Here is a 20924-nt window from a genome sequence, read left to right on the forward strand (position 1 = left end):
GAGGTGTGTGATTCATGATAGCAGCAATGCAGCACTGATTTAAGGAGAAATGGCAGTCTCTCAGGAAGATAAAAATCAAACAGATTAAAGAGTGGAAGATTCTCTGTCACCTGAGTCAAACAATTGTGTTCCATATTCATTGACAAGCTGTAGAAACAATAGCAGACAGGGCTTGTGTGGTGCTGCTGTAATAAGGATACTTGGTAGAAGAGGACAATATTGATTAGGAGGTTTTGTCGAAATGAAGTTTACATCCAGAGAATTGTGTGCACCAGTTCTCAGATGTTAGCTTAAAGTAGATGTAAACCCTCACATACAGTGGGGATGGAAAGTATTCAGACCCCTTAAATTTTTCACTCTTTGTTATATTGCAGCCATTTACTAAAATCATTTAAGTTCGTTTTTTTTCCTCATTAATGTACACACAGCACCCCATATTGACAGAAAAACACAGAATTGTTGACATTTTTTGCAGATTTATTGAAAAAAGAAAAAACTGAAATATCACATGGTCCTAAGTATTTAGACCCTTTGCTCAGTATTTAGTAGAAGCATCCTTTTAAACTAATAGAGCCATGAGTCTTTTTGGGAAACAACAAGTTTCAACAAGTTCAAGTTGCAACAAGTTTTTCACACCTGGATTTGGGGATCCTCTGCCATTCCTCCTTGCAGATCCTCTCCAGTTCTGTCAGGTTGGATGGTAAACGTTGGTGGACAGCCATTTTTAGGTCTCTCCAGAGATGCTCAATTGGGTTTAAGTCAGGGCTCTGGCTGGGCCATTCAAGAACAGTCACGGAGTTGTTGTGAAGCCACTCCTTTGTTATTTTAGCTGTGTGCTTAGGGTCATTGTCTTGTTGGAAGGTAAACCTTCGGCCCTGTCTGAGGTCCTGAGCACTCTGGAGAAGGTTTTCGTCCAGGATATCCCTGTACTTGGCCACATTCATCTTTCCCTCGATTGCAACCAGTCGTCCTGTCCCTGCAGCTGAAAAACACCCCCACAGCATGATGCTGCCACCACCATGCTTCACTGTTGGGACTGTATTGGACAGGTGAAGCAGTGCCTGGTTTTCTCCACACATACCGCTTAGAATTAAGGCCAAACAATCCTATCTTGGTCTCATCAGACCAGAGAATCTTATTTCTCACCATCTTGGAGTCCTTCAGGTGTTTTTTAGCAAACTCCATGCGGGCTTTCATGTGTCTTGCACTGAGGAGAGGCTTCCGTCAGGCCACTCTGCCATAAAGCCCTGACCGGTGGAGGGCGATGGTTGACTTTCTACAACTTTCTCCCATCTCCCAACTGCATCTCTGGAGCTCAGCCACAGTGATCTTTGGATTCTTTACCTCTCTCTGTTATCATGCTGATAACAGAAGAACGAAGCTGGAGAAAGTCACCAGACTAATGGCTCGTACACACGATCCGAAAATCGGACGACAGATCGCCAGTTTTTTTTTTTTTTGCATGCTAGTCGCATATCAGAAATGGAGAGTTTACTAAGTTACAAAAATATGACAGAATAAAAAAAAAAAAATCAGAAGTGAGGTCATGTGTTGTAGTGTATTTCTATTGTATTTTCAGACGACAACTGTACTGATTAAAACGAAAATCGTACAATCTGGTATCATACGAGAAATTTTCGTGCTTGTCCCATTGGATAATATCGGATGAACTGCCGTGATTGGCTCTCAAAAGCTCTGTACTAACAATCCAATTATTGTACAATTGCGTCGAAAGCGTTTTCTGTCGTCTGATTTTCGGATTGTGTGTATGGGCCATAAGGCTCCTTTCACACTTGTGCAACCTGAAAGTCACGCGATTTTGCCTGACTTGAAGCAATGTCTGTGTAATCTTGAGGTCTAAGGACGGACCAGTTGGACCAAAGTAGTGCAGGGACTACTTTGAATTTGCACAGATATGAATGGTACTCATTGGAAATCATGGGGTATGACTTGTCATGTGACTTTGCAGTCCCAAGCCACAGAACAAGTCGCACAAGTGTGAAAGGGGCCTTAGGGCTTTGAAGAGAGATAAGAGATCACTGCAGATATATGTTCCCAGCTCAAATTTCATGAATGGGGTTTACATCCACTTTAAAGACAACCTATAAGGCCCCTTTCATACGGACGTATAGAATGGTGCTTTTAGCTGCGGATTTTCTAATTTTCTACCGCAGCTAAAAGCACACAATGCTTTCCTATGGCCCCATTCACACACTGCGTTTAGCTGCGAATTAGATACATGCGGTTCTGTGCGGATAGAAAAAATAGAATTGACTGCGTCCAGGAGTGATTTAGCGCAGCTATCCACACATTACCACAGGTAATCGCAGTGCACTGTGTCAGCTGCGGATAACAGCGCCGAGCTGCTCATCGGGAAAGGAAAAATGATTTTTCCTTTCCCAATGAGCGACAAGCACGGGCATCCGACTTGGATCCCCGCCAATGCCCGACGCTGTTTGGTATGAATCTTGAGGGAGAACTCCATGCAGGAGGGGTGGGGGGGGGGGGGGCGCTCGCCCGTCCCCACCCCCTTTCCTGACCAACTGGGCTGCGTGCTCGGATAAGGGTCTGGTATGATTCGGGGGGGGGGGGGAGGGGCACGTTGTTTTTTCTGTGTAGGGGTTCCTCTTAAAATCCATACCAGACTGAAGGGCCTGGTATGCCCCTGGGGGGGAACCCCACGCCATTTTTTTATTTAAAATTTGGCGTGGAGTTCCCCCTCAAGATTCAGTGCGAGTCGGCAACCTGTCGGGTTGCCATGGAAATGGCAAACCGCAGCCAAACGCGACCGCAGCCAATCGACTGTGCAAATGCAGCTGATCGCAGTGCCTGGAGTCTTGAACTCCACAGGAAAAAAAACATGCAGAATAGCCGTCCGTGTGAAAGGCGCCTGAGTAGAGAGGTATAGGAGCTGCCATGGCTAACTTAAGGGCCCCGCTATAACTGTGTGGTCCACTGTTATATCTAACCGCAAGCCTCCTATCTATTACAGCCAAGGAAGTTGCCATCTTAGCCTTTGTTTGATCTGCAACTGTCATGATGCTGCACATGTGATCAATTATGACACCAGCCATTTGATGGTTTAACAGCTTGGTTGAGAGCAAAAGCAAATGTGACAGCATTCTGACATGCTGGGAATGTATTTGTTTTTTTTTTGTGATGGTTAAATCGATTGGCTTAGTTCCGCTCGGGGTTGCCAACCTCCCGCAGCATTTTTTACTGACAACACATTTTTTACTGGCAACCTGAGAAAATACAGAACTCCTATTGAAAACGTACACAGTGAATATTTGAACAGTATAAACATGATATGGAAACACTGACAATACCTAGAACAAAGTATGAAATGATCAGTCCCTGATATTTACTGACAGTTGTAAAAAAAAAAACACTGCTTAAATTTACTGGCAGTTTATAAAAATCAGACCTTTACACCTTTCAGTTCAACATTGTCAGCTCACTAAAAGAAGTTAGAAGCTAACTGGATTTTTGTCAGGATCAACCAGTGTTTTTTGACTTTTCAAACAGATATAACAAAACACTTTTAATGATACATTTAACTGACCAATACGATAAGTTCATTGTCATGGTTTAAATACACAAATACAAATATTGTATTTTTATTTGGAATGAGTTTAAATACCTGGACCTGTCTTGATATGAGGGAAGGTGACTCAGAAAAAGTTAAAGTGATTCTAAAAGGCAGAAGGTTTTTTTGATCTTAAGGCTCGATTCACACTAAAGCGTTTGATGCATTTTGCATTTTGATGCATTTTTGTGCCTCTGCGTTTTTGGAAAGGGTCGGGGACTTTGAATAGGCTTCAAAGTACCGCATTTTTACAGCAATTTTGCCACAATTTGTGTTTTTTTTTTTTTTAAGCTGAACAAACTGGTTGCCAAGGACGGGGCCGGGAAGCCGGCCGCTGCATTCTTAACAACATGACGTGGGGTCCCCCCCAGGTGCATACCAGGTCCTTTGGATCTAGTAAGGATTCGGAGGGGACCCCCCCCCCACGTCAAAAAAAAAAAAAAAAGGCGTGCCCCCCCCCCCCCTTTCCCAAAATCCATACCAGACCCTTGTCCGAGCATGCAGCCCGACAGGTCAGGAAAGGGAGGGGACGAGCGAGCGCACCCCACCCCAAAGCACATTGCCCCCACCGGTTATGGGGGCCTGTGGGCAGGGGGCTTATCGGAATCAGGAAAGCCCCCTTTAAGAAGGGGGCCCCCAGATCCCGGCCTCCCCTCCCATGTGAACGAGTATGGGGTACATTGTACCCCTACCCATTCACCGAAAAAAAGTAGTGCAGTGTGAAAAAATTACAGTAGACAGTTTTTGACAAGTATTTTATTAAAAATATCTTCTTCTTCCCCGCTTCTTCCTCTGGTCTTCCTGCATCTTTTCCCGCATTTTCCTCCTCCGGGCTTCTCCCTCTCCCGCTTCTTCTTCCGCTCTTCTACTTTCTCCTGTCTTCTTTGTCCGGTGTTCTTCTTCTTCTTCTGCCGCCGCTCCCGCCGCCGTCTCTCTTCCAGAGGCCCTGCCCCCTTGTGATGTCAAAGACCCATCATGCCCCAGGCAGTGACGTCACAAGGCGGCAGGCACCCCCCTTCTCATGTTGAGGGCATGTGGTCTGGTAAGGTTGGGGGGGGGGGGGGGGCATTTGCTTGTCCCCACCCTTTCCTGACCTGCCAGGCTGCATGCCCGGATAAGGGTCTGGTAAGGATTTTGGGTGGGACCCCACGCCATTTTTTTTTTTTTTTTATTTGGTGGGGGGGGGGGGGTGTCTCCTCCAAATACCCAAGGGCCTGGTATGGATCGTGGAGGGGGGGGGGACCTACGCTGTTTTTTTTTTTTTCATGATTTCTTTTTAGCCGGCAATTGTTTTTTTTATATTCAGCTGTCAGCAGGGAAGCCCGCTGACAGCTGATGGCTCATCGATTGTTAAGGATGCTGCGGCCCCTCCTTAGCAACCAGCTATATAGTTTTACAGTGTAAAAAAAAAAAAAAAAAAAACGCAAATCGTGGCAAAAACGTGGAAAGCACAGCAAAAAACACTGCAGAAATGCTCAAAAGCAACATGCATAGATGTGAATTGAGCCTAATGCATTGTATGCATCAAGATAAAAAGCCTTCTGTGTGGCGCAGCCCCCCTAATACTTAACTGAGCTCCATCTCTATCCAGCAATGTCGACGAGTGCCTCGGCCTCCCGGGACTCTCCCTCCTGATTGGCTGAGACTCAGCAGCGATGCCATTGGATCCCACTGCTGTCAATCAAAGTCAGCTAACTAATCAGGAGAAAGAGGGGGGTGGGGCTATACTGTGGCTCCATGTCTGAATGAACACACAGAGCTGTGGCTTGGCTCGGTTGCCCCCATAGCAAGCTGCTTGCTGTGGGGGCACTTGGCAGGAGCCACGAGAACTGGCGATGGAAGAGAAGGATTGGGGCTGCTCTGTGCAAAACCACAGCACAGGGCAGGTAAGTATAACATGTTTGTTATTTTTTAAAGGAAAATAAAATGAGACTTTAGTATCACTTTAATGTTAAGTGGATAAACAGTATATATAAAACTACAAGCACGGGCGCTCATTCATTTCATTGGGCTGCCGTGCTGCGTTCCCCGCAGAAAAACGTGCATGCGCTTTTTTCAAAACATGACCCACAGGGAGATCGCATGGTCAGCACGTTTTCACTGCGGGTGCGGGAATCGCTGTGATACCTGCAGCCACACGCATAGGCGTGAACCAAGCCTTTATGTTTCCTGTGACATTACTTGTTTATTGAACAAATGTACTTATTGCTTGCATTACACTCTTAATGATTTTATTGTTTTTTTAGGCTCCTTTCACACTTGGCATTTTGGCATCACGGCACAATCGCTGCGATTTTGCCCACAATCTCAAAACAAACTATAATTGCAAAAAGCAGGTTTAGGTGCCATTATTTTCAATGGCACCTAAAATACGGTGCAGTTTAGCCTTGATTGTCACACGATTTATTGCGCAGCAAATAACATTGCTTGAAGCTTGCCCAGAAAGGAGCAGGAGCTTCTTTTTGACGACAAACTTCATGCAGTGCTAATTGCCGCGTGATAAATCACACAGCAATTGTGGCAATACCGCACTGCTTTTTAGGTGTCATTGAAAATAATGGCACCTGAACCTGCGTTTTGCAGTTGTAGCACATTTTGAGATTGCGGGCAAAATCGCAGTGATTCTGCTGTGATCCCAAAAAGCAATATGTGAATGAGACCTTAATGCATGCATTTTTTTTTTTTTTTAATGAAGGAGCATTTAGCAGTTTTGTAAAGAAAAACACAAATAAAATTTGCGACCTGTCACTTTGCCATTGCACTCAAAATGAAGTGGGCTTTGCCTTTGTATGCTTACATTGTTGCATGTCGCTATCTGCTTTGTGTTTGATCGTTTGTCTTATCTTAATTACAGGCTTGTATAAGCAAACACGTCTGTGTGATTGCCTACATATGCATTTCAAGTGGCAATTTATTACCAAATGAATGGAGTAGTACATGAAACTAATACATTCTTAATTCACTTGATAAGACTAGAGAATGTTTATGAGTATGCTTGCTTGCTAGCTTTCTCGTTTTCTTTTTTTTTTACATTCCATATTGTGGTATTTTGGTTTTTGTATCATAGGCTGGCTTCTTAGATTACTTTGGCCCTTTAGTGGTGAAATATCAGCTCTAAATTTTTTGGTTCCCAGTGGCCATTACAAATCTGTATACATAACTGCGTAATTTTTTATATTGAAACTGCGATAATTGAATTCTGCATGCATCAATTTGACCAACACGAATGATGCGAGCTTCAATACACTGACCAAGTTGTGATTACTAGGGAAGGCCAAATGCAAGCTACCATTTTAGTTAGAACACTAATGGACACAAGCACAGGTCTAATGCTCACCATCTAGTTTGGAGGGCAGTCAGACATACATGTATGATCCAGTTTCTCTTAGGGCTCATTCACACCCTCTGCTTTGAGTTGCCTTGATCCGCATAGCAGACAGTGTAGGGCGTTTTAGAGGATCTGAGAGACTGGGGTGATGATCCTTGTGCTTCACAAGTAATGTGTTTTTTTGTTTTTTTTTGTTTTAAAACATCCTAGGACAGCAATCTGATATAACCTCCTTCACAATAGCAAAGTACAATTAAATGCTAAACAAATATCAAATCCAGCTAGTATGTGATTTATGAACTTTATACATTATGGAAAAAACTTTCCTGTACCTTCCTTGACTGACAAATCTTCCTTCAATTGTGTCTCACCCTCTCTCCCTCCCAGACACTGCAGCTCACAATGGGAGGGTTTGAGCAACAGAGGAAGTGCTGTAAATCCAGAAAGTAGTGGGCAGGACTAGGAGTGGCCAGGCGCTGATTGACAAGCTAAAGGCTGGTGAATCAGTAGTGACAGTGAATAGAGGCAGAACCCTGTTTTATCATTCACTGTAGTGCAAGCAGGCAAAGCCTACATGAGGGTGGCAGGAGGGTTTTTTTATCCTAATGTATTCTATGCATTAAGATAAAAAGCTTTCTGTGTGGCGCAGCTCACCTAATACTTAACTGAGCTCCATCTCTATCGAGCAATGGCCTTGAGTCCCTCGCCCGTCCTGGGACTCTCCCTCCTGATTGGCTGAGACACAGCATCGGCACCATTGGCTCCCGCTCCTGTCAGTCAAAGTGAGTTAACCAGTCAGGAGAGAGAGGGGGGGGGGGTCGAACTGCAGCTCTGTGTCTGAATGGACACACAGAGCTTCAGCTCGGGTGCCCCCATAGCAAGCTGCTTGCTGTGGGGGCAATTGATAGGAGGGAGGGGCCAGGAGCAGCGAAGAGGGACCTGAGAAGAGGTGTTTTTTTTTTTTTAGACTTTACAATCACTTTAAGCTGTCCATACACTAATGGAAATTCTGCCTGCCCCAGTGCTTTTTGATCAGGTTGTGTCATCCATTGCTTGACAGAGGTTGGTTATATAATCAAATTCTGTGTAAGGGCTTTTTCACACGTGCGGCTGTAAAAACAGGTGGATGAACTGTAGTTTAACCCCCCTCCCCCCAGCACCCACCTGAACATTATAGCTTGACAGGGCTCTACCAATGCTATTTCCGCAATGCTTTAGTTTGGGACCACCTGTCAAACTCATCCAGTGAACATTGGGGCCATACCCCAACCGTGAGCCAAACACTTTAAAAAAATAAGAAAGCAATCCACCCTGGGGCAGTAAGCATTACCATCAGTGTGAAAGAGTATTAATGGATATGTCAGAATATTTTAAGATGATCAGCAGCTGGAGACAATCAGCTGCAGTTGCTAATTATTGTATTCTGACAGCTGTGGGTGCCACTGCCAGAATACAATATCCAGGTGGGAGGTCCGCCACCTTTGTGTGGCTGGAGAAATCTGTTAGTTTTCTTTCACTCTGAATAAACAAAACAAAAAAAGACAACTTAGGGCTCTTTCACACGGGGGATCCGTATGTCCGTTTTTCATCCTTCCGTTTTCGGATGAAAAACGGACATACATGTATCCCTATGGAGCGTCGGATGTCAGCGGTGACATGTCCGCTGACATCCGACGCTGCTCCGATCCGAAAAGTGTAACGGAGGAAAAAACTACTTTTCCATCCGTTTTCGGATCGGATCGGGTGACGACGGACACTACGGTCCGTCATCATCCGATCCCCCATAGGGGAGAGCGGCGCTCTGACAGGTCCGTAGCTGCACAGCGTGCAGCGAACGACCTGTCATCTTTCTGCTCAGCGGGGATCGGCGGAGCGATCTCCGCTGAGCCAGCGGGTGTTCACGGGGCGGATCATCACTGATCCGCCCCGTGTGAAAGAGCCCTAACTATGGCCAGCCTAAGCCCTGGTTCACACCTGTGCAGCTTTGAAATCGTGCTACTTCCGAGCGATTTCAAAACCACAGATCAGTGTGATTTGCAACTCCAGTTTTAAAAGAAGTCTTTGCAAGTCGCAATGAAATCAGAAAAAGTAGTGCAGGAACCTCCATAGTCGCTGCGACATGAGTCACGGAGATTTGAACGGTTCTACTGCCGACAATGGGGTGCAACTTGTCATGCCATTTGGAACTGTGAAATCGCATTACAAATCGCATTGGTGTGAACGAGGTCTAAGTGAAAAGTGCTGAGATAGGGCCCCTTTCACATGGGCTTGTCCATTTGATGGACTCCGCTTGCTCTGCGGGGATCAATTTTATGATCCCCGCTGAGCAGGCAGATGACAGGTCCGTCTCCCCTCACTGTGCTGAGATGGAACTGTCAGAGTCCTGTTCTCCTCTATGCGGAGATCGTATGAAAAGGAACCACCTGTCTATTTTCATCCAATCCGAGCCACCAGATGGATGGAAAATAGGGTCACCATCTGCTTGGATTTGGCGGACAGGATCAGATCAGATAGCAGTGGGTGTCAGCGCACATGTCACCGTTGACATCCGCCGCTCCATCGGGGTGAATGGAGTGTCCGATCAGGTCCATCTGAAAAACTGACAGGCAGACCTGATTGGAAAGCCCGTGTGAAAAGCTTCATACTTAGACCCTTTTCACACTGGGGCGTTTTTCGGGCGCTTTAGCGTTAAAAAAAGCACCTGTAAGAGCCCTTGCACACTGGGGCGGCGTCGGCGGTAAAACGCCGCTATTAATAGCGGCGTTTTACCATCGGTATGCGGCCGCTAGCGGGGCGGTTTTACCCCCGCTAGCGGCCGAGAAAGGGTTAAAAACCACCGCAAAGCGCCTCTGCAGAGGCGCATTGCCGGCGGTATAGCCGCGCCGTCCCATTGATTTACACACCGCTCCTTCACCGCTCCGAAGATGCTGCTAGCAGGACTTTTATTACCGTCCTGCCAGCGCATCGCTCCAGTGTGCAAGCCCTCGGGGCTTTCACACAGGAATACATGCAGCGGCACTTTCGGGGCGGTTTGCAGGCGCTATTATTAGCGCAATAGCGCCTGCAAACCGCCCCAGTGTGCAAGGGCTCTAAAGCGCCTGAAAGAAGCCTCATCTGCAATACCAATGTGAAAGCCCGAGCCCTTTCACACTGCCAGCGCCCAAAAAACGTTGGTAAAGTGCCGCTTAAGACCCTTTTCACACTGGGGCGTTTTTCAGGCGTTTTTCGGGTGCTGGCAGTGTGAAAGGGCTCGGGCCATCGGTGCACCCAGCCCAGTGGCAAAAACACGAAATCGCTGCAAATATTTCGTGCTTGCAGGACTTTTTTTGACGCCCTGCCAGCCCAGTGCCCCAGTGTGAAAGCACTCGGGCTTTCACATTGGGATTGCAGATGAGGCTTCTTTCAGGCACTTTTTTTAAAGCTAAAGCACCTGAAAAACGCCCCAGTGTGAAAGAAGTCTCAGTGTGAAGCACTCGGGCTTTCACATTCGGATTGTAGGTGAGGCTTCTTTCAGGTGCTTTACAGGCGCTTTTTTTTAACACTAAAGCGCCTGAAAAATGCCCCAGTGTGAAAGGGGTCTTATAATTAGGTGCTGCAGCAGAGAATTTTTTTTAAACAGCTCTACTTTAACAATGCTATTAGGCCCCTTTCACACTGGGGCGGTTTGCAGGCGTTATTGCGCTAAAAATACCGCCTGCAAACCACCCCTAAACAGCCTCCGCTGTTTGTTCAGTGTGAAAGCCCGAGGGCTTTCACACTGAAGTTGTGCGCTGGCAGGACGGTAAAAAAAGTCCTGCGAGCTGCATCTTTGGAGCGGTGAAGGAGCGGTGTATTCACCGCTCCTTCACCGCTCCTGCCCATTGAAATCAATGGGACAGCGCGGCTATACCGCGGTAATACCGCGGCTATAGCCGCGCTGTACGAGTGGTTTTAACCCTTTTTCGGCAGCCAGCGGGGGGTTAAAACCGCACCCCTAGTGGCCGAATACCGCAGTAAAACAGCGCTAAAAATAGCGCTGTTTTACCGCCGACGCCCCCTACCGCCCCAGTATGAAAGGGGCCTTAGTTTTGGCTCATACTATAGCATGGGTGGAAACATCTAGCACTGTCACTGGATATAGCATAAAGAGATTGTCTAGGTAGTTCACGCAACAAAAAGAAAATTGCCCATGGGACTTTTAAAGAGCACACCTCGGGTAAAATGTACTTTCACACTGGGGCTGCGGGCGTCGGCGGTAAAGCGGCGCTATTTTTAGCGGCGCTTTACTGTCTTTTTTTGCTGTCTTTAACCCCCGCTAGCGTCCGAAAAAGGGTTAAAACCACCTTTGCCAGCAGTTTGGCGGCGCTGCCCCATTGATTTCAATGGGCAGGGGCGCTTTAGGAGCGGTGTATACAGTGCTGCAAAGATGCTGCTTGCAGGACTTTTTTTACTGTGCCACAAGCGCATGGCTCCAGTGTGAAAACACTCGGGCTTTCACATTGGAGAGACAGGAGAGGCTCTTTACAGGCGCTATTTTTACCGCTGTAGTGCCTGTAAAGCGCCTCAGTGTGAAAGTAGACTATTTTTTTTTGTTTAACACACATTTAAAAACAATGTGAGTCTATGTGTGAATTTCAGTGATGGATACCGAGAGTACAAGCCAAACGAAGATGGAAACAACCAAACAGCCAAAAAAGCCAAATAAAAACAAAAACCATAAAGAAGACTCAAACGAGACCAACTAGACCTCCTCAAGGAGGGTCGAGCTGGTATCTAGGACCTTCACACATAAAAGGACTTACCCTGTGAGGGAAACAAATCTAGCTGATGGTGACCAGTAACCTGGCAGGCTGCACTGTACCCCAACCATGTTCTGGGCTAAATAGCCAGACAATGGTGTCAGCCCTGCCCGCACAGTGTCCTCATGGTGGAAATCCACCAATCGGCTTGCATGAGAAGAAAGGGGAGGAGCCACGATGGCTCATCCCATAAAGCTGCCAGCTGATACCTGTGCTTCTCCCTAAGAAGCAAGACTCCTCTCGCAAAACGCGCTGAGACCTAGCACAGCCATCCTAGACTACTGACAGTCATCTGTATGACACACCCAGGTCCTATGGAAAGGTCTATGATATGAATGCAAAATTTACTAATATGTTGATATCTAATATGTTTTATTTTCTCTGTATTACATGTTGTTTTTAAGTGTGTGTTCATTTATCCATTTTACCTGTGGTGTGCTCTTTAAAAGTCCCATGGGCAATTTTGTTTTTTGTTGTGTGCATACTATTGGGGACTGAGTATCACCTCCACCCATCTAGATTGGACCTACAGGAAGAACATGGGAAGTCAAGTTCTCACCCCGTAAGAAACTGTTGGCTGGTTTCCCTCTGATATCAACTAGAAACTAAAAAAAAAATCATTTAGGTGGACTATCCCTTTTAATTGTACTTTTTTACACATCTGATTGTAATCTAGTGTTACTAGGGCGCCAATGTTTGTTTTATCTTGAAATGACTAATGTTTTATCACCTGTTTTTTTTCTGGTTGTCATCCTTTCGCTATTTGTGTGTTAATCAAGTGGGAATAGGAACGTCTGGTGATTACTTGTTTTATGTATCACAGTTTAAAGAACACATTTGTAATTTTGTACAATTCCTAAATTACGACTTGGGTCCAGGAAAGATTGCGGTCAGGCGGAGTGTAATCAAGCGTGCTAGCCTCCTGCTGCTCTGCACTGCTTGAATAATATGCACGGTGCACAGCACTGATGAAATGTATGTATCGCTCTGCTGTACGAGGGAAAAAAGACATCTGGATTCTTTGCGTCGTCCATTGAGGAAAGAAAAAATATCACAGATATGAATGTACAGTGAGAGCACAGGCTGAATAATTCATACTAGTTACACCAAAATATAGCAGTTTCTCTATCAGCAGAGGCATCTGTAATGACTAAAGGCTTGTTTTAGTGTTTCTCAGAAGCCCAACTTAATGCGATTTAAAGTCTAATTCTACTTTAGCCCTGGTTCACATTGATGTGATTTGACATGTTAAATCGCATGCTAAACCGGCGGCAATGGCAGCGTCCGAATCGGTGCGGCGCCGCACTGATTCCCAAAAGTCGTTTCTGTACTACTTTTGGCGATTTCGGGGTGCGATTTCCATGGACATCCGTGCAGAAACCCGCACAGATATCTGAAATCGCCCCCAAAGTCGGGACTGACATGCAGGAATGAAATCAGGCGAGTTCAGCTGAACTCGCACTATTTCATTCCCGCAGTCAGTGTGAACCAGGGCTGACTGACAATTTAGAGGCTGTAAGGAGTAGCGTGAGTAAAGGTAGGCATAGTGAGATGATAAAATTAGTAAAAAGCATTTGTTACCGGTTTTGTTCTGTAATGTCTCTGCAGGCTTTTGAAGTATCCATTACACCCAGTGGGAAATGCTTAAATTCTGCTCATTGCCATGGTTTCCTGTCCTGTCCCCAGTCTACCAGTTATGGTTGCTTACACATCCCAGAGTGTCTGCAGTCCCCACATGGCAACATATACTACATTCCTAGCACTCACAATAAACACTTCAACAGCCTGTGCCGGCATAAGAGAACAATATAGGAAAAAATGATTTGATTATTAAACCGCACTACCTCATCAGATGCAAAAATGACTTGTAGGGTGATATTTTAAATCATTTTTTTCTATCAGTTATTTCCCAAGCTTCGTTCTGTAACTTTGCATTGCCAGCCAATAAATTAATTTTGCTTGGTTTACATTCAGTAATAACATTCTTCCATGCTGGTAACAAAGCAAACAGATAGATGAATTTTAAATGCCTTTTTTTGCACCGTGGATAATCCCTTATTAAATTTACACAGCAAAGGTTTTAGCAGAATGCTAGATGCTGCAGTAGATTTCTTCCCAAAATGTCAAATGAACCTTTTCAAGTGCTTTGTAATAGCCGCGTATTTTGGTTTTGATTTTTTTACCTAGCTTGAAAGGAAAGAAAAAAAAAAAAAAACAGTGAAGGAATAGAAAAAACAAACATCCATTATTTTCCCCAATCAATGAGACCACAGGGAGATGTGTATTCCTGGTTGTGTATCGCATGATCTCCACAGGCAGCGCAGCAGGAACAGAGCCTCTTGTAGTTAGCAATAAATACAGCGAAATACATGTACGAAAATCAGAATCGCCACCTAAATTTGCCCGGTTGGAGCCATTTCATCAGGAGGACGCATGCTGTTGTACGACGTGGCTCTCTGTTTGCTTCTGTGCAGGACAAGCTGTCTGAATCAGTTCTTCTCTGTTCTGAGCATGGAATCTTAATGCAACTAATGGAGCCAGATGGTGCACGCTGAATCTTTGCAGCAGTGCCCCTTTGTCCCTGTGATTGCTCTAGTAGGTGGTGTAGAAGGAGGTGCCTAGAGACAAGTAGGAGGGTGCTGGGTTTGTGTCTGTGGCAGGTTACACTAACCACTTTCTTTCTCTCTTCTGTTTCTTTGCCTGGCAGAAGCTGGCGGTCCGGAGCTGTCCTGTGGGGAGTGCCAAACCGATCCCACTTATCAAGGCACCAAGCAGTCAGGGCATTGCCATCTCTGTGGTTCCGGCCAAAGCCCCCGTCACTATGGTGACTGCACACTTAAATGGACAGAAGACGGCGACGGCTTCAGCAGCCTCGGCAAACAGTGCAGAACCCCCACAGACTGCCCCCATTAACTTACAGACAACCAGCAAACTGGTGGGAGGAACCTTAAACATGGCAGCGAGAAGAGTGTCAGAGATGCCCCATGCACAGGTAAGTTGAACTGATTTTTAAAAGTTACACCAACTGTGCTTTGCACTTGATTGTTTTTTTATTTTCTTTCCAAAGTTTCCATATTTCATCTAAAGTGCTTGTTAAGGTGAAAACTATAAGAAGTGTTTCTACAGTTGATTTGCTCCACTGAGTTAACAGCTTTTGTTTTAATGAATAGTTCTGCAGTTAAGAAAGTTTTAAAAAAAATATGAGGGGTCTTCAAAAAGTTTTCACACTTTTTTTATATTTATTTGGTTTAAAAAAAAAAGTATGGAAACTTTTTGAAGAACCTTCACAGCAGTAGATTGCATCCAAAGATAAATCTGTTCATTTAAAAGTTTATTTATTTATTTTTAAGTTTTATATGATTGTTTTTAAGTGCTTTGTTGTATTTTAAATATAATGTTTCTGGGAAACCGCTTTGATACCATTATTAATAATAGTGATAATTACATATTTGGTGAGGTTGATAACGGTCACATGCCCATCAAGTTCAACCACCCAGTAGAAAAAGATAAATTATTTAAAAACCTACATCCACAGAACCCTTACCTCTGGCCGCGCATGCAGCACATATGTGCAGCAGGAAAACAAGTGGCTTTAATGCCCACATACCACAAGTGTACTCACTGCGCACTCCCAGCACAGAGACCAAGCTGTCAAAGACAGTTCCTAGTCTCAAGTAATCACAGCCAATCACAGTGGTTACGTGATCACGCCGACCTTCCTGACCCTCCGGAGGTAATATCCCAGTTAAAGGGTGGCTGGGCCTGGGCGGGAAAGGGGTAAATCCCAACTCTGGGTGCAAGAAAACAATCTTTGCAATCGGTCCCACCCTATACTACATGGTTTACATTCTCATTTTGCCTAGGTTCACACTGACGGCAGGAATTCATTCCTGCATGTCAGTCCGACTTTGGGGGCGATTTCAGAGACATTTGTGTGGGTTCCTGCACAGATGTCTAAACAAATCTCACCCCGAAGTCGCCAAATGTAGTACAGAACCTACTTTTGGGAATCGGTGCGGCTTCGCACCAATTCGGACGGTGCCATTGACGGCAATAGCCACCGATTTGGCACGCGATTTGATATGTCAAATCGCTTCAATGGGAACCTAGTCTAGGTTGAAAACATTATTCCATATGCCGACAGACTCCCTCCTTCTATGCTACTGGTCCCCTGAAGCTTCCTCTCCAAGACGCCCTCAGATGCGTGCTTACCTCCCCATATACAATGTAGGACTAATAGCCCTACATTGTATGTACATCATGACGCAGAAAGACTGCCGCCCAGAGCATCAAGAAAAGGAGAGTGCTGGAGTGAGCAATACAGTAAGTAATAAAGCCTCTTCCTCTCCCTCGAGAGATTACTACTATACAGGATTTATATAGCCCCAACAGTTTGCACTGTGCTTTAAAATATGTAGGGAGGCAATACAGCAAAAATAGAAATTCAGAGGGTTAGGAGGACCCTTCTCCTGAGAAATTACAATCTAATGGGGGGGGGGGGCAAATGGAACAAATGGTAATACCTGTGGGGGAAGAACTGATGAGTAATAAAAAATTAAATTAATTAACTCAAGGCAGGATAGGCTTCCCTAAAGAGATGAGTTTTCAGAGATTGCCTAAAAGTGGCCAAAGTAGGAGATGGCCAGACATATTGAGTTCCAGAGGATGAGAGAGACTCTGAAGAAGAGCATGGGAGGAGGAGACAAGAGAGCTTGAGAGCAGGAGGTCTTGGGAGAAGTGGAGAGGACGGTTTGGGTGACATATTGAGACAAGACTGGTGATGTAGCTCGGGACAGAGTTGTAAATTGTTTTGTATGTTGTTGTTAATATTTTGAATTTTGTTTTCATTGGGTGGAAGCCAGTGGGGGGATTGGCAGAGATGGGTAGCGGACACAGAGCGGTTGGTGAGGTCGGGCAGCAGCATTCATGATAGACTGAAGGTGGTGCGATAGTCTGATTAGAGGCAAGCCTATGAGGAGGGAGTTGCAATAGTCAAGGCCACAGATAACAAGTGAATAAATGAGATCTCTTGCATTTGATCCTTGAAGGGCCGGCGGGGGGGGTGGGGGGGGGGTTGTTGCGCTGGGAGGGCAGGCTTTTTTTCTTTTCTCATCATGGAGCTGGGCTTTATCTCAGTTTTTCCCGGAGGCAAAATCCTTACAGCTGAACTCCATGTATTGTTTATATTGCATAGTTACATTGTCCCAGCATGGACAAAGTTGCAACAGTGTAACTATGTAATAAAAACCATACATGGAGTTCAGCTTTAAAAGTATTGTCCAATTTAGTTATTTGATAATAACTAAACTGGACAATAACTAAACTGGACAACCTCCTCTTCTCGTGTCCCCCGCTGGTGCTCCTGGCCCCTCCATCCTTCCGGGTGCCCCCAGAGCAAGCAGCTTGCAATGGAGGCACCCAAGTAGGGTCGATCCAGAGCCGAGGCTCTGTGTGTCCATTCACACAAAGAGCTGCAGGTCAGCCCAGCCCCCTCTCTCTCCGCATTGGCTCACTGCATGTGATTGACAGCAGCAGGAGCCAATGGCGCCCACTGCCGTCTCAGCCAATGAGGAGAGAGAGTCCTTGGAGAGCTGAGGCTTCCGCGCACATTGCTGGATCACCATGGGGCAAAAGGTTTTTTTACCTTCATGCATAGAATGCATTCACACAGAATTCACATAGAATACATTAACCACTTAAAAAAAAAAAAAAAAGGTGGGGGGTGGTTAAGCTCTAGGGACGTTACTTACCTTTAGTGAGATGTGCCTATTGTGCTGCTGTGTCCTTGCTTAGCAGAAATCTTCCTCCTCCAATGACCAACCCCCACCGTTGGTATGTTCTGGTGCCTCAGAAGTTAATAGAAATAAGGGAGCTGTGGCAGGTACTCATCATTAGAAGAGACTGACTATACCTGCACTTTCCGCCCAGCTCCTCTATTAATAGAAGCCGTACTACAGCTCCTATGAATGAAGCAATGTCTATGAATGGAAGCTGCGGACTTTTCAATCATCCACCTGTCCTCCATTCATTGATTGTTTCTTGTTTATAGAAGCTATAGTACTGCTTCTATGAATGCTGGGCAGGCATAGTTGGGCACTCTTGATGAGTGCATGTGATGACTCCCTTAGTTCTTTTAACCCACGCTGCACCAGAAGATTGTGGAGGTGGGGCATCGGGAGGAAGATTTTTGCATGTAATGTAAGTCTTTACCTCATGCTAATTGCTTATTCCTTTTTTTTTTTTTTTTTTTTTTTAAGTAAACCTAGGCTTTAATAAGCTAAAAAGTAAAGCTAATTAACCCTTCGCAACCAATTAGAATGCTCTTTAATATGTCTTGCTGCAACAAGCAGTAAAAATGTTTTATCTAAATGGTTTCCATTAGTAGGAAATCATTATTTGCCTTCATGCAGTTTTATTAAATAAAATGAAGACAATGGTAAGCTGCTAATCTTGTATTGCGAGTACAGTGTAAGAAACCGCAACTGACTTCAAGTCCTTGTTTCTAAACCTTTAAGCCCACAGTTTTACCTACAGCATTCTCCAAAGAAAAAGGATAGACACGGGGGAGGGGAGGGAGTGCTGCTCACCCCTATTGATCAAGACAAAAAAAGAGAAAAGAGTTCCCCAGTGGGGTTTTTAGGCAGCACAAAGGAAGGTGGTAGGCCAATGTATGTAAAAATAAATTTTATTAAACAAAAATAGCTTAAACACATGGGTTAAAAAAAAATGAGCTCCAATACAGAGTGTTTACAATCTAATGACACTCAGCACATGCAATATAGGCACATTTTCATAACGATATTGTGTGTATATTGACAGTATCAGAGATGTGGACCTGACGCGTTTCGACCTATAAGTTCCAGGTCTTCTTCAAAGGTCAATCTGCCAATGATGAGTGTCCTATGCGAGAGTCTTTCTGTAAGAGAGGTCCTCTTAAAAACAAAGGATTGCCTGTTCGTTTTACCCTAGAGATCCCATGACACCACCGCTACAGCCTCCAGTCCCAGGGAAAGGTCCCAAGGATGTGGCTTACGAGAGATCACACAATGAAGCGCCCCCTATCTGTAGCACGGACTTCACGGCCAGTCATTGGGGAAATAACTACAGTATCTCAGAAAAGTGAGTACACCCCTCACATTTTTGTAAATATTTTATTATATCTTTTCATGTGACAACACTGAAGAAATGACACTTTGCTACAATGTAAAGTAGTGAGTGTACAGCTTGTATAACAGTGTAAATTTGCTGTCCCTTCAAAATAACTCAACACACAACCATTAATGTCTAAACCACTGGAAACAAAAGTGAGTACACTCACCACTTTACATTGTAGCAAAGTGTAATTTTTTCAGTGTTGTCACATGAAAAGATAGAATAAAATATTTACAAAAATGTGAGGGGTGTAATCACTTTTGTGAGATACTGTATATCATTTAGCCTCATCACTGTTCATTCACAGAGGTAATTGAACAAATAGTTTTAGTAAATGAGTGTTTATGAGCTATCTTCATCATTCTTTACACTGGGTTTTTCAGTTTCTGTTTTGCGTTTCTTTAAATGTCTTATCATGTTGCATTTGTTAATTTTGTTCTCCTATTGACACGTTAGTAATTATCCTCGCGCTTTGTGTGGTAGTAACAATGAGCTGAGCGTTTACATTGCATGCCACCACTAGAGGTCATATTATATATTCACAGTCGGTCAGCTATAGAAAGGAAAGTGTGATATCTCTTCATTATACTCCTACCTAATTGGAGTTATTCTTTCTAAGCCTTTCAGAAAAAAACTTAGTCTATTATGATCATGATTTGTGCTTATTTCGGCTATTATATGCTTAGTTAGTACTAGTAGTTTTCCCCATCTGGTACTTAAAGGATATAATTACGATGGACTTCTGCAGAGTGAAATTGTGATCCCAGGCAACACTGGACTGTATTGATTGTATAATCTGACCTACATGGACCGATTACAAGAATTTGGAGCTCTTTAATACATTACACTGAAGTGTACAATTTTCAGTGGACAATGCATGTCATTTATTTTTGCTGGAGATGGTAGTTCTTGTACATGTAAAATGCTGTGCTATCGGTGGTATTCCTATATGTTGCTAGCAAGGATTGTGTCTAGGTGCTTGCTTGTTTTTTTTACCTGTTACTAAGGGCTCTAAAAGGATAAGTGCACTTTCATACAAAAGCACAGTGCTGCAAAAGTTCAAGTGTGTACTGCAATAATCAAGTGTAACCTTTCCATCAGTAGAAATCCCTAGTTATCGTGCTTGGCGCAATGTTTTCATCTCTGAAAGGGGACGAGCATCTTTGCAGGGAATAAGATGGGGATGGGGATGAGCGGAGGGTGGGTGGGGTTTGTGCTGGTATGTAAAGAATATTAGCCTTCTGGTGGTCTGGGTGAAAGTGCACTTATCTTTTATACAGGTCAATAATGTTATAATTATTCTGAGATGGAATTTTTCATTCTGAATAAAATTTTTGGCCTCGTTCCAATGACCCCTAAACACTGCATGAATATTTTCCTTCAGTTACATCAGATTTCATAAGGAGTCACATGTAAATATTATCTTCCCCTACATCAAGGGTGCCCAACCTTTTGAGGAGCAAGGGCCACTTTAGCGACATGGTAACTTGTTGTGGGCCACAATGAGTGAAGCGGGCAGATGACAGGTCTGTGTCCACTCTGCATATGCAGAGCCGACACGGACACAGCCCACTCTACTCTATGGGCTCTCTGATCCGATCCGCCCAGACAGAAGGGGACGGATCCTCTTCTGTTTTTCTTTCTTTTTGGGTCGGATTGGAGATAGGTGGGTGTAAACGGAAACAAGTCCATTTACATCTGCCTCTCTGTAGAGGTGAATGGAGACAGGCGGACTCATTCGGGCCGATCATGTGAAAGGGGCCTAAAGCCTCGTACACACGGTACGATTGTTTGCAGGGGATTGTTTGTTGACAGACTGTTGTCATAAAATCTTACCGTTTGTACGCTCCTTTTGACAATTATTGTCCAATTTTCCATCAATAAATGTTGGATGACAGGCTAGTAAATTTTCGGTGGACAACGGTTTGACATCAGATTTTCATATGGTCGGTACACAAATCCATCACACAAAAGTTGAAAGTACAAACACGCATGCTCGGAATCAGTGCTCACCAAACACAAAATTAGCATAAGGGGCCCAAAGGGTGGAACTCAAGAGCTGAAATTCCTTGTAGTA

General features: G+C 44.6%; 1 protein-coding gene across 5 annotated transcripts in view; it reads left to right on the forward strand.

Annotated features, from left to right (window-relative positions):
* PHF21B (PHD finger protein 21B) overlaps positions 1-20924 on the forward strand; it is a 213015-nt gene that overhangs the window by 70976 nt on the left and 121115 nt on the right. For 3 of the 5 annotated variants that reach the window (XM_073621923.1, XM_073621926.1, XM_073621925.1), the window contains exon 2: positions 14403-14687. In XM_073621923.1, coding sequence (XP_073478024.1) covers positions 14403-14687 — 285 coding nt within the window. Of the gene's footprint in view, positions 1-11909; positions 12018-14402; positions 14688-20924 lie in introns of those variants that run through there. The other 2 variants (XM_073621927.1, XM_073621924.1) reach the window with 2 other exon arrangements.

The sequence above is a fragment of the Aquarana catesbeiana genome, linkage group LG03, assembly GCF_042186555.1.
Source record: "Aquarana catesbeiana isolate 2022-GZ linkage group LG03, ASM4218655v1, whole genome shotgun sequence".
Taxonomy (NCBI): Eukaryota; Metazoa; Chordata; class Amphibia; order Anura; family Ranidae; genus Aquarana; species Aquarana catesbeiana.